General features: G+C 36.7%; 1 protein-coding gene across 3 annotated transcripts in view; it reads right to left on the bottom strand.

Moving 5' to 3' along the window:
• The window catches only part of Cftr (CF transmembrane conductance regulator), a 167,727-nt gene that overhangs the window by 59,834 nt on the left and 92,464 nt on the right, over positions 1–15,429 (bottom strand). For all 3 annotated transcript variants that reach the window (XM_087655874.1, XM_087655875.1, NM_031506.1), the window contains 2 exon segments: positions 8,905–8,999; positions 6,200–6,286 (listed from right to left, as the gene is read on the bottom strand). In XM_087655874.1, the coding sequence (XP_087512000.1) occupies positions 6,200–6,286; positions 8,905–8,999 (182 nt within the window).

Raw genomic sequence — 15,429 nt, 5'->3', positions numbered from 1 at the left:
AGGAGCTTGCAACCCATAAAAGCAACAATGCCAACCAACCAGAGCTTCCAGGGATTAAACCACTACCGAAAGACTATACATGGACTGACACAGGGCTCCAACTGCATATGTAGTGGAGAATAGCCTTGTTCAGGCACCAGGGGAAGGGGAAGTCCTTGGTCCTGCCAAGGTTGGACTCCCAGTGCAGGGGAATATGGGGGGGGCAATAAGGGGGATGTATAGGTGGAATAACCATATGGGGGAGGGGTAGGGAAGGGAAAGGGGGCTTATGGACAGGAAACCAGGAAGGGGAATAACGTTTGAAATGGTAAGTAAAGAAATATATCTAATAAAAGATTAAAAAAAAACAAAATCAGAAATGAAAAGGGAGACAAACAATAGAAACTGAGGAAATTAAAGAAATTATCAGATCCTACTACAAAAGTCTATACTCAACAAAACTGTAAAATCTGGATGAAAAGGATGATTTTCTAGACTAATACCACATACCAAAGTTAAACCACAAGAACAGGGAAATTATAAAAATAGGCCCATATTCCTTAAGAATTCATTAAAAACATCCCAAGCAAAAAGCCCAGGGCCAGATGGCTTTAGTGCAGAATTCTATCAGACCGTCAAAGAAGAGTTAATACCAATACTCCTCAAACTATTCCATAAAACAGAAACAGAGGGAACACTAATTCATTCTATGATGCCACAATTACTCTGATACCTAAAGTACACATAGAACCAACAAAAAAGAGAACTTCAGACCAATTTTGCTTATGAATATCAATGCAAAAATACTCATAAAGCAAACGAAATCCAAGAACAAATGAAAGAACAAGAATAATCAAAATTCACCATCATCAAGTAGGCTTCATTACAGGACTACAAGGTTGGTTCAATATAGGAAAATCCATTAATTAAAATCCACTATCTCGGGGTTGGGGATTTAGCTCAGTGGTAGAGCGCTTGCCTAGGAAGCGCAAGGCCCTGGGTTCGGTCCCCAGCTCCGGGAAAAAAAAAAAAAAAAAAAAAAAGAAGAAGAAGCAAAATCCACTATCTCAACAAACTCAAAGGAAAAAACTCACACGATCATCTAATTAGATGCTGAAAAAGCATTTGACGAAATATAACATGCCTTCATGTTAAAGTATTGGAGAGATTAGGAATTCAGGACCCATACCTAAATATTATAAAAGCAATATAAAACAAACCAACAAACTATCAAATTAAATGGAGAGAAACTTGAAACAATCCCACTAAAATCATGAACAAGACAAAGATGCCCATTCTCCCCATATCTATTCAATATAGTACTCAAGGTTCTAGCCAGAGCAATAAGACAACAAAGGGAGATCAAGGGGATACAAATTAACAAAGAAGAAATCAAAGTATACATAAGCGACCTCAAAGATTCTACCAGAGAACTTCTCCAGCTGAGAAACATCGTCAGCAAAATCACTGGGTATAAAATTAACTCAAACAAATCAGCAGTCTTCCTTTATACTAAGGATAAACGGGGCTGAGAATGAAAATAGGGAAACAACACCCTTCACAATAGTCACAAATAATATAAAATATATTGGGGTAACTCTAACCAAACAAGTTCTTCACAAGAACTTCAAATTTCTCACGAAAGAAATCAAAGAAGACCTCAGACAATGGAAAGATCTTCCATGCTCATGGATTGGTATGATTAACCAAGTAAAAATGGCTATCCTACCAAAAACAATCTACAGATTCAATGCAACCCCCATCAATATTCCAGCACAGTTCTCCAAAGACATGAAAAGAACAATTCTCAATTTCATTTGGAAAAATAAATCCAGGATAGTAGAAAACATCCTTTCTTTAAAAATATGACATACTTTATTTCCAATCTACAACCATTAAAAACACTTTGTAAGTTTACACTGTACAGTTTTCATGTCTGAAATAACTCTGAAAAAAGGGTCCCTCTTGACTCCTGCCTCCAGGGACTCTCCACCTTGCCTGCAGTGACTACCTATGCAGCTTCCCCCAAAAATTCAAAATCAGTGGGGGATGATGAAAGGGGCTGAAATGGAGCCAGAGAGATAAAAGGAAAACTGCAAGAGCTGTTGCACCCACTCCAGCTTCCAGAAAGAGGAAATGCCACAGGATTGGAGAAAAAATTCTTAACAATAAAAAAACTTCTGGGGGAGTCATCATCCCTGATCGCAAACTGTATTACAGAGCAATAGTGATAAAAATGGCATGGTATTGGTACAGAGACAGACAGGTTGATCAATGGAATAGAATTGAAGACCCAAAAGTAAAACCACATACTTATGGCCACTTAATCTTTGACAAAAAGAGCCAAAAATATTTAATGGAAAAAAGAAAGAATCATCAATAAATGGTGCTGGTCTAACTGGCAGTCAGTTTGTAGGTAAATGAAAATAGATCCATATTTTCCACCTTGCACAAAGCTCAAGTCCAAGTGAATCAAGGACCTCAACATAAAAACAGATACAATGAATCTAATAGAAGAGAAAGTGAGAAAGAGCCTCAAACTCATGGGCAGAGAAGGAAATTTCCTAAACAGAACTCCAGTGACTCAGGCTCTAAGATCAAAGAGTTGATAAATGGAACCACATAAAAGTGAAAAGCTTCTATAAAGCAAAGGACACAGTCAATAGGACAAATTGCCAACCTACAGAGTAGAAAAAAATTTATTAACCCCATATCTGACAGTGGGCTAATATCCAAAATATATAAAGAGCAGAAGAAGCTAACCTCAAAAAACAAACAAACAAACAAACAATACTATACAATACAATACAATCAAAAATATGGGGTATAGAACTAAACAGAGAATTCACAACACAGGAATCTTGGATGGCCAAGAAACAGTTAAATGTTGAAAGTCCTTAGTGATCAGAGAAATGCAAATGAAAGCAACCCAGAGATTCCACCTTATAGCAATCAGAATGGCTAAGATTAAAAACTCAGGTGACAGCACATTTTATCAAGAATTTGGAGAAAGATAAACACTCCTCCATTGCTGGTGTGATTGCAAGCTGGTACAACAACTTTGGAAATCAATCTGGAGGTTCCTCAGAAAATTGGAAATAATTCTTACTGAAAACCCAGCTATAGTGCTCTTGGTCATATACCCTAAAGATGCCCCACTGTGCCACAAGGGCACATGCTTCACTATGTTCATAACAGCCTTATTTTTGATAGCCAGAAGCTGGAAACAACCCAGATGCCTCACAATGGAAGAATAAAGAAAATGTGGTTCACTTACAAAATGGAATACTATTCAGCTATTAAGAATGAGGACATCATGAGTTTTGCAGGCAAGTGGATGGAACTAGGAAATATCATCCTGAGTGAGGTAACTCAGACTCAAAAGGAAATGCATGCTATGTACTCACTAGTAAGTGAATATCAATCAAAAATGTACAGAATACCCAGGATACAATCAACAGAACTCAAGAAGGTTAACAAGCCAAAGGGCCTATGTGAGTATGCTTTAATCCCACTTGGGAGGGAGAAGAAAGCAGAGGGCAGAGATTGGGAGGCAACTGAGTGCGAGAAGGGATGGGGAGGGGCAGGGGAAAAGGAAAACATAATCAGGTATGGGGGGAGGGGAGGTACCAGAGTATCAGGAGTGAAGTCTCAAGGGACAGCTGAATGAATAGGAATATACAACCTCAGAAGGTGGTCTAGAATGTACCAGAGACCTGGGAGGTGAAAGACTCTCAGGACTCAAAGGGAGGGACCTTAGATGAAATGCCCAAAAGTGGGGAGAAGGAACTGTAGAGTCTACCACTAGTAGAAAGACAGGACATCAAGTGAAGAGGTAGGGTTGCCATCGCAGAGTAAAAACTCAGACCCAGAATCATTCCAATCTAAAAGACCTACAGGGACAACAATGACGAAGAGATTGAGAAAAAGGAGGTCTGGTGACAGGCCCAAATTGGGACTCATCTCAAGAGTCTCCAAGGCCCGATACTATTACTGATGCTATGATGTACTCTGAGAAGACCAGCAAGCAGATGGCTGAGACAGAAGCAGATACTTATACCCAACCAATGGCCTGAAGTTGGGGACCCCTGTGGTTAAAAAGGCTGGAAAATCTGAGGAGGGTGACCCCATTATTAAGACCAGCAGTCTCAACAAACCTGGATCTCCGAGATCTTTCAGACACTGAGCCACCAACCAGGCAGCATACACTAGTTGGTCTGAGGCTCCCAAAATATATACAGCAGAGGACTGCCTGGTCTGGCCTCAATTAGAGAAGATCCACATAATTCTTGAAAGGACCCAGGGAGTGGGGAGGTCTGGTGGGGTGTGGGGGTGTGGGTACATCCTCTTGGACACAGGAGAGAAGAAATGGGATGAGGAACTGTCAGAGGGCAGAACAGGAAGGGGATAACGACTGCACTGTAAAAAATAAAATAATAAAATATGGAATAGAGATTGAAGGAACAGCTCACCAATGACTGGCCCAATTTGATACCTGTCTCATGGGAGAGAGCCAACTTCCAACACTATTAATGATACTATGCTTGCAGACAGGATCCTAACATAACTGTCTCCTGAGAGCTTTATCCAGCAAGTGATGGAAACAGATGCAGAGACCCACAGCCAAACATCAAGCAGAATTTGGTGAGTCTTTTGGAAGAATAAGGGGTAGAATTGAGGGAGGTAGATGGGGCCAAGGACACCACAAAAGATCTACAGACTATACTGCCCCCATGGGCTCACAAAGACTGAACCACCAACCAAAGAGCCTGTGGAGGCTGAACCTAGCCCGCCTACACATTTGTAGCAGTTGTGCAGCTTAGCCTTCCTGTAGGTCCCCTAACAATTGCAGTGGAGCTGTCTGTGAATCTATTGCCTGCCATTAGATCTTCTTCCCCTAGCTGGGCTGCTTTGGAGGGTCTCAGTGGGAAAGGATAGGTTTCTGTTGTGACTTGATGTCCCATGGTTAGCAATACCCAAGGGGCAGGGAGCAACCCCTTCTCTGAGGAGGCTCATGGGGGAAGAGATTTGTGAGTGAGACTGGGAGGAGAGGAGGGATGTAAAGTGAATACATTAATGAAAAAAAGAATTCTTGATAATTATTAACAACGATCAAAGCCTTAATGATGTAGCTTTAGTAAATAAAAGACTATGTTTAGGCTCTATCTGGTTATTAAGCTGAAGTTGAATAAAAAATAATGAGAATCGTCAGGGAACAGAGAGTAGACCTGAACTAGCAGCTTGTATCTAAAAGAAAAAAAAGGAACAAAAAAAAAAGAAAAATGTTTTACAGAGTGTAATATGCTTAAAGGACAGACACCTTCTGTTGGCTTCATGTGTTAAGAATAGTAAAGTCCATTATTGAAACATATTATTCAACATATTTTAAGACACAATAAGCAGGGCTCTAGAATATTTCAACCTTTAAGGACAATGTCCTAAAGTAAAACTTTGAAATAAGCTTATAAACAGTTAAATCATTCTATATCACACACACACACACACACACACACACACACACCACTTAAAACAAAAACTCATGTGTTTCTAGAGTAATATATTATTAGAATAATAATTAATAATAATTAATAATAATTAGAGTAATAGATATTATTAGAATAATATCTATTCTAATAAGCTACTTTGTTGTACATAAAATTATTTTAAAATTTGAAATCAAATGATATGACTAACAGTAGCTCTTAGAGAGCTACTGGGCTTTAATAAAAGCTTTATGGAAATATATATCTAAGTTCTCTGTGACCAAGAAGGAGCTACCAAAAATGGCCTAAGGCAGAGCTACAGTATGAGTAGTCATCATTAAATAAACCATTATTTTCTTTCTAAAATAACATAAAATAAAAACAATAATACAGAACAGTAAGTACATGGAATTTAAAAGTAAACTACTTAAAATACTGGAAGACATGATTCAAGATAGCAAAATGTAAATAATTCTTGAATATCAATTGTTATAACAGAATAGCAATCAAAGAAATTGGCTTCACATGTGATCATCAGAAAAGGGGTTGATAGGAGCAATCTTCAACCTTGACCAACCTTGACACCAGAACTGAATAAACACTGTTATATCCTGATGTTTTGAGCAATAGAAATGGTGGATATTGCTCTGGAACTAATATGCTAATATACAACATGTGGTGAAACAGACATTTATATCTTTTAACATGAGATAAAGTAACTCAGTCAGAGAACATACCTTTCAAATATTTGTTCTTCAGTTAAAACATCTAGATATCCGAAGGGGGAATCTAACAGGTACAAATCAGCATCTTTATATACTGCTCTACAAACAGAATGGAACAAAAGTTAGGGTCCCTTGATATTTTATTTCATTTAGAACAGATATTCTAATGACAGAACTTGTGTCATAGAATGGCCATCAGATCCGTGCACTAAAAGCACACTTTTGCAGCACAGAGCACAAGAAGCACTGTTAGCAACTTCTGTACGTAAGCTTCGAATGGTGCAGCTTTATTAAGTGAAGAATAATGAAACAATCTTTGCACTGTCCCTTATCTGCCCCCGAACTTGGTTCCTAAGTGTTATATACGACTGAAAAATTAATGAGTCAAAAGAGGAAGTGATACGTGTTATTTGGCTTTCTTTTTAAAGTTCTTTTTGTGTGTTGGAATGTTTTACCTGCATATATGTGTATCTTGTGTGTTCAGTGCCTATGGAGACCAGAAGAAAGTGCCAGGTGTGCTGGATTACACATTACAGATGCTTGTGAAGCAGATTAATACTGTGACTCAAACCTGGAACCTTTGGAAGTGCAGCCAGTGCTCTTTACCCGTGACCTATCTCTCCCAGCTCTTATTTTACTTAGTTAAAACAAAAAACAATTTGAGTTGACTGGCAATAGTAAAAATACAAAGGTATATTTTTCCAAACAGAAACGAAATAATTTCTTCATATATTTTATTGTTTTCAAGTGTGATTATTACTAGGCAACCTCTATCCCAGCTACTTGCCTTAGAAGGTATTTATTGATACTTTTGTTTTTAAAATGTACTTAATCATCAGAAATAAGAAAAACAAAGAAATAAAATAAAAATAGCAAAAAAAACTAGGTAAATTCAAAAAAGCCCTTTATGCTCTGAGTGGGGACATCCTCTTAGAGATGGGGGGATGGGAGGAGGTATGGGATGGGGAGCCATTGGGAGCAGACTGGGATGGAGATTAATTCTCAACTTTAAAAAAGCATTAAAGAATAAAAATAAATACATAATAATAAAGCCCTTTATGATGTAAATTGTCTTGAAGGAAACATTAAAGAGTTAATGGACTCCATAAAAATATACTCTCGGGTCTATCAACATTTAGCTTTGATTTATTTCTCTGCAATATAATTCAAATATACTTTGTCCACTCTGAAACTAATATAGACTTTCAATCCACCATTAGTCAGGAAGAGGATGAAAACTTAGTCCAAAAGTGAAGCTCATTTTTCAAAATTATGAGGATTAAGGAAAATTATCAAGGTGGGTTTTCATGATTGAATAAGGGTGGCTTTATGAAGAAAGGAATACCAGAGGACATACACACACACACACACACACACACACCACATACTCCTTTTTTTCTTGACATGTGATTTTTTTTTGTGCTGTGTCAAGACTCTGCAAATGAAATACCATAACTGGATATGACTCCTTTACCTTAAACAATAAGTGAGAACAAAAAAAAGTGATTTTCTGTAAAATTTACTCTGAATATATTGATGAATTATTAGCACAAAAACAGACTAAAAGTTCTCCTTCACATGTATGACCAGATTCTCAAGATTAAAATGTGTATATTCATCACATAAAAGTAAATGACAGGCTGGAGAGATGGCTCAGAGGTTAACAGCACTGACTGTTCTTCCAGAGGTCCTGAGTTCAATTCCCAGCAACTACATGGTGGCTCACAACCATCTGTAATGGGGATCTGATGCTCTTTTCTGGTGTGTTTCAAGACAGTGAGAGTGTACACATACATAAAATAAATAATAAATAAATCTTTAAATGAAGTAGATGACATATTTATTGCACATGTGAATTAGGATAACAGTAGACTATTTTTAGTAGTACCATGCATTGTACATTGTACACAGCAAATATGACTAAATTTTAACCTAGTAAATATAAATATTATAATGAAGTCACATACCATATTTTACTTAAACTTCAAATGGACTGTTTAAGATATGATTTTTGCCACACAGATAAAGGAATTAGCTTCCAATCATTATGAAGCCATCATCTGGAAATTATTTATTGATCTGATTTCCCGGTGTACTCTCCAGACCGAAGCATAGTTTATTGTAAGGAGTCAAGATGACCTTGATTAAATAGTGACTTTATCATTTCCTTGTGGCTTGTAGCAAGTTAATGTCTGACTACCTCAATTATCTTGTGATTTCTTCCATAAAATAAAGAGACCAATTTGTTTCTAGGCCTGCATGGGGCTTGAGATAATAAACACATACATACATACATACAGACAGACAGACAGACAGACAGACAGACAGACAGACAAAGGGAAGAGGAAGGAGGAATGGTATCAAGGCATCAGTTGTAGGTATTGTTTACTTTTTCAGGAGTTGGAAGTAAGATAAATGGCCAAGATGCCAAGATACTACTGAGCCGGTGTAATTTCTCACTAACAACTTTGGTAATGTAGTAAGAATTTTGTTTCAGTAAAACAAGTATGGACAAAAAAATTAGAATATACAGTTTGAAAAGTATGTATTTGGAAAAAAAGACCACCATCTTTACCAAATGTGAATACTATACTGTCTACAGTTCTGAAAGAAAATATATTAACCCTAGAGACAGAGCACAAGCAGAAGAGAAGTGTGTATATTATAAAACATCCATTTACAGCAAGTTCTCAGCAAACCAACAGTTGAACGTTTACCTTGCTAAAGAAATTCTTGCACGTTGACCTCCACTGAGTGTGACTCCACCTTCTCCAAGAACTGTGTTGTCTTGTTCTGCAAACTTGGTGATGTCCTATTATTCAAAGCATAACACCAGAAATAAAATTTAGTATATGCAATCTGAAATTAAAAAGGACATTTTTCTTCAGATGCAACTGTATGTCAGATTCCTCTATCAACTATTCAAATGTTTGAATACTGCATCTTAATTATTTCAAATGCAATTCACTTAGCTGGTTAAAATAACATCACCAAAATTTTAGATGCAAAACTTTATTCATTTTTAAAATGTTATTCATGGTCATTACATAAGATTTGAAAAGTATAAAAACCAAAATATACGTGTATTTGGGGAATGTTTATATTTAGAGACTACCCATAATCCCATCATATAAACTCAAATGTCAAAATGTACTTTCAACTTAAAATCACTCTTTTAAAAAATGTCAAAAACACTCACTAAGTCTCTTAATAAGAAAAGATAAAACAAAACTCCTCAACCCAGCAACCCGTAGACATCGTCAGTGGCTAATATCAGGACATGCTAGTTTATTCCCACATTCCTTCATTCACATTCCCAAACAACACCACAAACATCTTCACCATCCCATTATTTTTCTGTCTGTGCACACTTATGCTTCCTCTCCTATCACCTTCCTGTCACATATTTTATTCCTCCCCAAATAAGGATCTTTTCAATTATTAAGGCATAGTAAAAGAAGACCTGGGTTTCTTTTAACAATTTAAGAAATGGTCCAGGACTCCAGAAAGTGTAAACCTAATTTAGAAGATAAGCTTTAATCCTGGAGAATTAAATAACAACGTAAACGTTTAATAAACAGTTTTACAACAGATTATAAAACAGTACACAATTAATTGGCAAGTTAATTATTTAGACAATAGGAGTAAACCACACACCACCCAGAAAATGTTGGAGGTCTTTCATGAGTGGCTTCACCTGAGTAGCAGTGAAGGGTGATTGAGTTAGGTACAAATTTCATTTAATCTTCTTTCTCTCCACCCAGCCCCTTCTAGTCTTTTCTACCACCTCCTTAGCTTGCCATGCTATTCTCTTTTGACATAGAACTCCTTCTAACAGCATTCTTGACAGAGTGACTAAAGACCTCTGATAAAACAGTAACTTCCCACCTACTACCACTGAAAGATGGTGTCTTCATTATTTTTTGTTTGTTTGTTTTTGTTTTTAACTATGCTAACAGAGGACCAAAACCAACTTGTGGAAGAAAGGGTTTATTTCATCTTACAATGTACATGTCCATCACTGAAGGAAGCCAGTACAGGAACTCAGGGTAGGAATATGGAGTCAGGAACTGGAACACGGGCCATGGAGGAGTACTGCTTACTGATTTGCTCTATGCAGTTCCTTAGCCTGCTTTCTTATAGCACCCAGGACCACTGACCTAAAGGTGGTGTCAACCATGGTGACCTGGGACCTCCCACAATCCTTAGTCAAGTAAATTTCCCATATGCTTGCCCATAGGCCAATCTGGTGAGGCATTTTCTCATCTGAGTTTCCCTCTTCCAAAATGATTCTAGCTCATGTCAATAAAATTCTAGCTGTGACATAAAAAAAAAGCTAGCACAGATGATTTGTGATTTTTATTTCACAAGGATAAATTATGCAAGTGTATCTTTTATTTCCTCTATTACTTTATTGCTTTAAAAAAAAAGAAAAGAAAAGAAGGGGATGGGGTTCACTACCATAACTTTTCTACAACACTTCCTCCTGCTTTTAAGATGACTATGTAATTACTGATGTGAAATTTCCACTAGAATAAAAAATGTTTTTAATCCTCATACTCTGTACCAAGTAACATACTATAAGATAAAACACACAATTAAATAATGATGCTGGCGAGGATGTGGAGGAAGAGGAACACTCCTCCATTGTTGGTGGGATTGCAAACTGGTACAACCATTCTGGAAATCAGTCTGGAGAATCCTCAGAAAATTGGACATTGAACTGCCTGAGGATCCAGCTATACCTCTCTTGGGCATATACCCAAAAGATGCCCCAACATATAAAAAAGACACGTGCTCCACTATGTTCATTGCAGCCTTATTTATAATAGCAAGAAGCTGGAAAGAACCCAGATGCCCTTCAACAGAGGAATGGATACAGAAAATGTGGTACATCTACACAATGGAATATTACTCAGCTATCAAAAACAACGAGTTTATGAAATTCGTAGGCAAATGGTTGGAACTGGAAAACATCATCCTGAGTGAGCTAACCCAATCACAGAAAGACATACATGGTATGCACTCATTGATAAGTGGCTATTAGCCCAAATGCTTGAATTACCCTAGATGCCTAGAGCAAATGAAACTCAAGACGGATGATCAAAATGTGAATGCTTCACTCCTTCTTTAAAAGGGGAACAAGAATACCCTTGGCAGGGAAGAGAGAGGCAAAGATTAAAACAGAGACTGAAGGAACACCCATTCAGAGTCTGCCCCACATGTGGCCCATACATATACAGCCACCCAATTAGACAAGATGGATGAAGCAAAGAAGTGCAGACCGACAGGAGCCGGATGTAGATCGCTCCTAAGAGACACAGCCAGAATACAGCAAATACAGAGGCGAATGCCAGCAGCAAACCACTGAACTGAGAATAGGACCCCCGTTGAAGGAATCAGAGAACGAACTGGAAGAGCTTGAAGGGGCTCGAGACTCCATATGTACAACAATGCCAAGCAACCAGAGCTTCCAGGGACTAAGCCCCTACCCAAAGACTATACATGGACTGACCCTGGACTCTGACCTCATAGGTAGCAATGCATATCCTAGTAAGAGCACCAGTGGAAGGGGAAGCCCTGGGTCCTGCTAAGACTGAACCCCCAGTGAACTAGACTGGTGGGGGGAGGGCGGCAATGGGGGGAGGGTTGGGAGGGGAACACCCATAAGGAAGGGGAGGGGGGAGGGGGATGTTTGCCCGGATACCGGGAAAGGGAATAACACTTGAAATGTATATAAGAAATACTCAAGTTAATAAAAAAAAATAATGTTTCAGTACTTACAATACCATGAGAACAGAATACTATAAAAAAAGTAGATCCATGCAAGCTGCTTCATTGAGGTTCTGTGTTTGAAGTTGTTTGTTCCTCTTTGTAGTCCAGACTAGATTAAAATGGTGGAGTGTGGAATTCTTCCCTGGCATTTGCTCCCCACTTCCTCCCTACAAAGCCTTCTATTAACATCACTGAATATAGCTATACTTTTGTGACCTATAGCTGGAAGATATATTCTCATGAGTGGAAAGACTATATCAAATGCATGTATTCTTCTTTCAAAAGTTATTGCCAGATTGCTTTAAAAAGCAACTGAAGAGTTAAATTATAATTTACTACTAAGTTGTAATAGTAGGATTAATCATTTTTGTTAATTTTCTCTTTTAATTTATATTTTCCTTAATTGCAAAGATTTTAAATATTTGCTATGTTGCATTTTCTTCTTTGAAGTGTCTAATAATTGTATGTAATGGGTTTTGCAACTTTCCAGGCTGCATATAAAAACACTATTCTCTTGATTTCACTGTGCATATCACTTACCATGTGCAAAATATTTTTGTGAAATAAGTTTATCTACTCCCCACTAGCTAGCTATATGTGTTACCTTGAATATTATTTTCAAAATAAAACTTTCAAAACCCTTATGGCACAATTTTATATTTGTCTAACCTACCTTTAATTGGTTACGAGGCAACAATAAACATCAAGTGAATAATGTTTTACTGACACCTGTATCATCTGTCATAGTTCCTTGTGTTGGGTTTTCTTGTTTTTCTGATCCATTTTTTATACCTATATTAATACTTTCTGGACTTTTGGGTCCTGGGTTTTAATGAAATTATATATTATTTAATACCTGATAAAATATAATCCTTCTTCATAAAATAGTTGCCTTATTTTAGTTTTTGACATAGTAACTATGTCAACTATTGCAATAATATACCATTAGAAGAGGAGCTAACACAGACTCAGGCACTGACTTGAGCACATTTAATGCAGTAGTTCTTCCTTACTAACATTTCAAATTTAAGTACAAATGCCACGATATCAAGGCCACAGATGAGGAAGCCAAAATTCTAACCAACATAATCTGTCCATAATTTAAGTGTTTCTAAGATTTAATATTAAGTTTATTTATGATAATATCAACTTTTAAATACCATACATTTACATAAAATTCTAGCTTGCAACACTAAATTCAAAATGTCTTTTTCTTAGATGCTGTATTAAATACTTGAATAAGATTTATAATTTTCTTCCATTCTATAAATGTTCCATGAGAGCTGTTACTATCACTAAATGCTTCAAGGTTTGACATTATTGTGAACTGAAAAGTTGTTCCCCATTTGCATTTTTAGATGATTTTTCTGTAAAGAAGAATTAGTTATCTTAACTATCTACAGTTCACTCATTTGACCATAGAGCTAATATGCTATATCAATATTTTTCAACAGAAAGAGCAGTGGAATAATATTTATTCAAAGAAATCATGAAATCGGTAAAACCGCTTTGATCAGGACAAAAAGTAATATTAAAAGTTTCTATAAGATCAAACCTAAAATTACTAGGTATAGAAGAGAACAAAGATTCCCAAATAAAGGGACAGTAAGTATCTTCAACAAAATTATAGAAGAAAACTTCCCTAACCTAAAGAAAGAGATGCCTATAAACATACAAGAAGCCTATAGAATTCCAAATAGATTGGAGCAGAAAAGAAATTCTGCCCATCACGTAATAGTCAAAACAAAGAAAGAATATTAAAAGCAGTAAGGGTTAAGGGTCAAGTAACATATAAAGGCAAACCTATCAGAACTATACCAAACTTCTCACCAGAGATTATGAAAGCCAGAAGATCCTGAGCAGATGTAATAAAGACCCTAAGAGAACAAAAATACCAGACCAGGCTACTGCATCCAGCAAAACTCTCAATTAACATAGATGGAGAAAACAAGATATTCTATGACAAAACCAAATTTATACAATATCTTTCTACAAATCCAGTCCTACAAAGGATAATGTATGGAAAACTCCAACACAAGGAGGGAAACTACACCCTAGAAAAAGCAAGAAAGTTATCTTCTTGAAACAAACCCAAAAGAAAAGAGCCACACAAACATAATTCTACTTCTAACAACAAAACTAACAAAAAGCAACAATCACTATTCCTGACCATCTCTTAATATCAACGGATTCAAATCCTCAATAAAAAACGTAGACTGGATATATAAAAAGGACTCAATTCTGCTGCATACAGAAAACACAAGGTTGGACTACCAGTGTAGGGAAAGATCAGGGGGGCTGGAAGGGCAATGGATGGGGAGAGGAACACCCGTGTAGAAAAGAGGAGTTGGATATATTAGCAGGTTTATGTCCAGGAAACTGTGAAAGGGAATAACATTTGAAATATAGCCAATTAAAAAAAAAGAAAGCCTGGTCATCATCAAAACAGGACAGGGTACCCAGAGGTGGGAAGGAGTGGGCTTTATATAGTTGTAGTGCCTTGAGTTGGATTGTTGCAATATCAAGATTTTAATACTGGAGGGATGCTTAGTAGGAGGAGTTTAGGAATGCTACCTCTGTTCCTACTTTTGAAAACAAATTTTTATATGAAAATTTCAGTACAGAGAATAAGGAATCAGCAGCAATCATTTATCATTATTGCAGAATATCATGCACATGATTGTGTCAGTCTTCTTCAACAGGTTTCATAGTTGGTTTTTTTACACCAACATCTTCCCAATCATATGGGCCATGCCTTGAGCTACTGATGTTTAAACACCTAAAACATCACCAAGCAACACATATTTTTTAGTTCCATTATAATCTGCAGCAACCCCATCACATATAAGAGGCCTCTCATTGTCCAAACATTATTAAGTGCACACTTTATATGATGGATTACTATTGAACCAGTAAGAATAATAGAGTATGAGGAATGAATGACCCTTGAAGGCATTATGTTAAGTGAGGTAAGTCAGACACACATAATATGTCTAACTCCACTAATAAAACATGTAAGATACATAAATTAATAGAGATTGGGGGTAAATTAGAGATTCTAGGGTTGAGGGGAAGGTGAGGTAGACCATTGCGTGACAGTTTGGGTTGATTAAAAAATAAGTTTTGGGAATTTACAGTAGTGAAGGCTGTACTCTAGAGCAAATATAATTAATGTTACTGAATTTCATGGTTAAAAGGGGTAGTTTTCAGTTCTATTTTCTCATAATTTCAAAAGTTAACAATGTGATAGTCTAAAAGTCTTTAAATTGTATGTTTTAAGTGTGTGAAACTCGTGACAGGGAGATTGCATCTCAATAAAGCTTCTCAAAAAAGAAAGAAAAGAAAAAAAAGAAAGAAAGAAAGAAAGAAAGAAAGAAAGAAAGAAAGGAAATTGGACATGGTATTACCTAAGGACCCAGCTATACCTCTCCTGGCCGTATACTGAAAAGATGCTATAACATATAATG

The sequence above is a fragment of the Rattus norvegicus genome, chromosome 4 (genome assembly GCF_021556685.1).
Source record: "Rattus norvegicus strain SHRSP/BbbUtx chromosome 4, alternate assembly SHRSP_T2T, whole genome shotgun sequence".
NCBI classification, from domain to species: Eukaryota; Metazoa; Chordata; class Mammalia; order Rodentia; family Muridae; genus Rattus; species Rattus norvegicus.
Note: the sequence above shows the minus strand (reverse complement) of the source record. Positions and strands in the feature narration are given on the sequence as shown.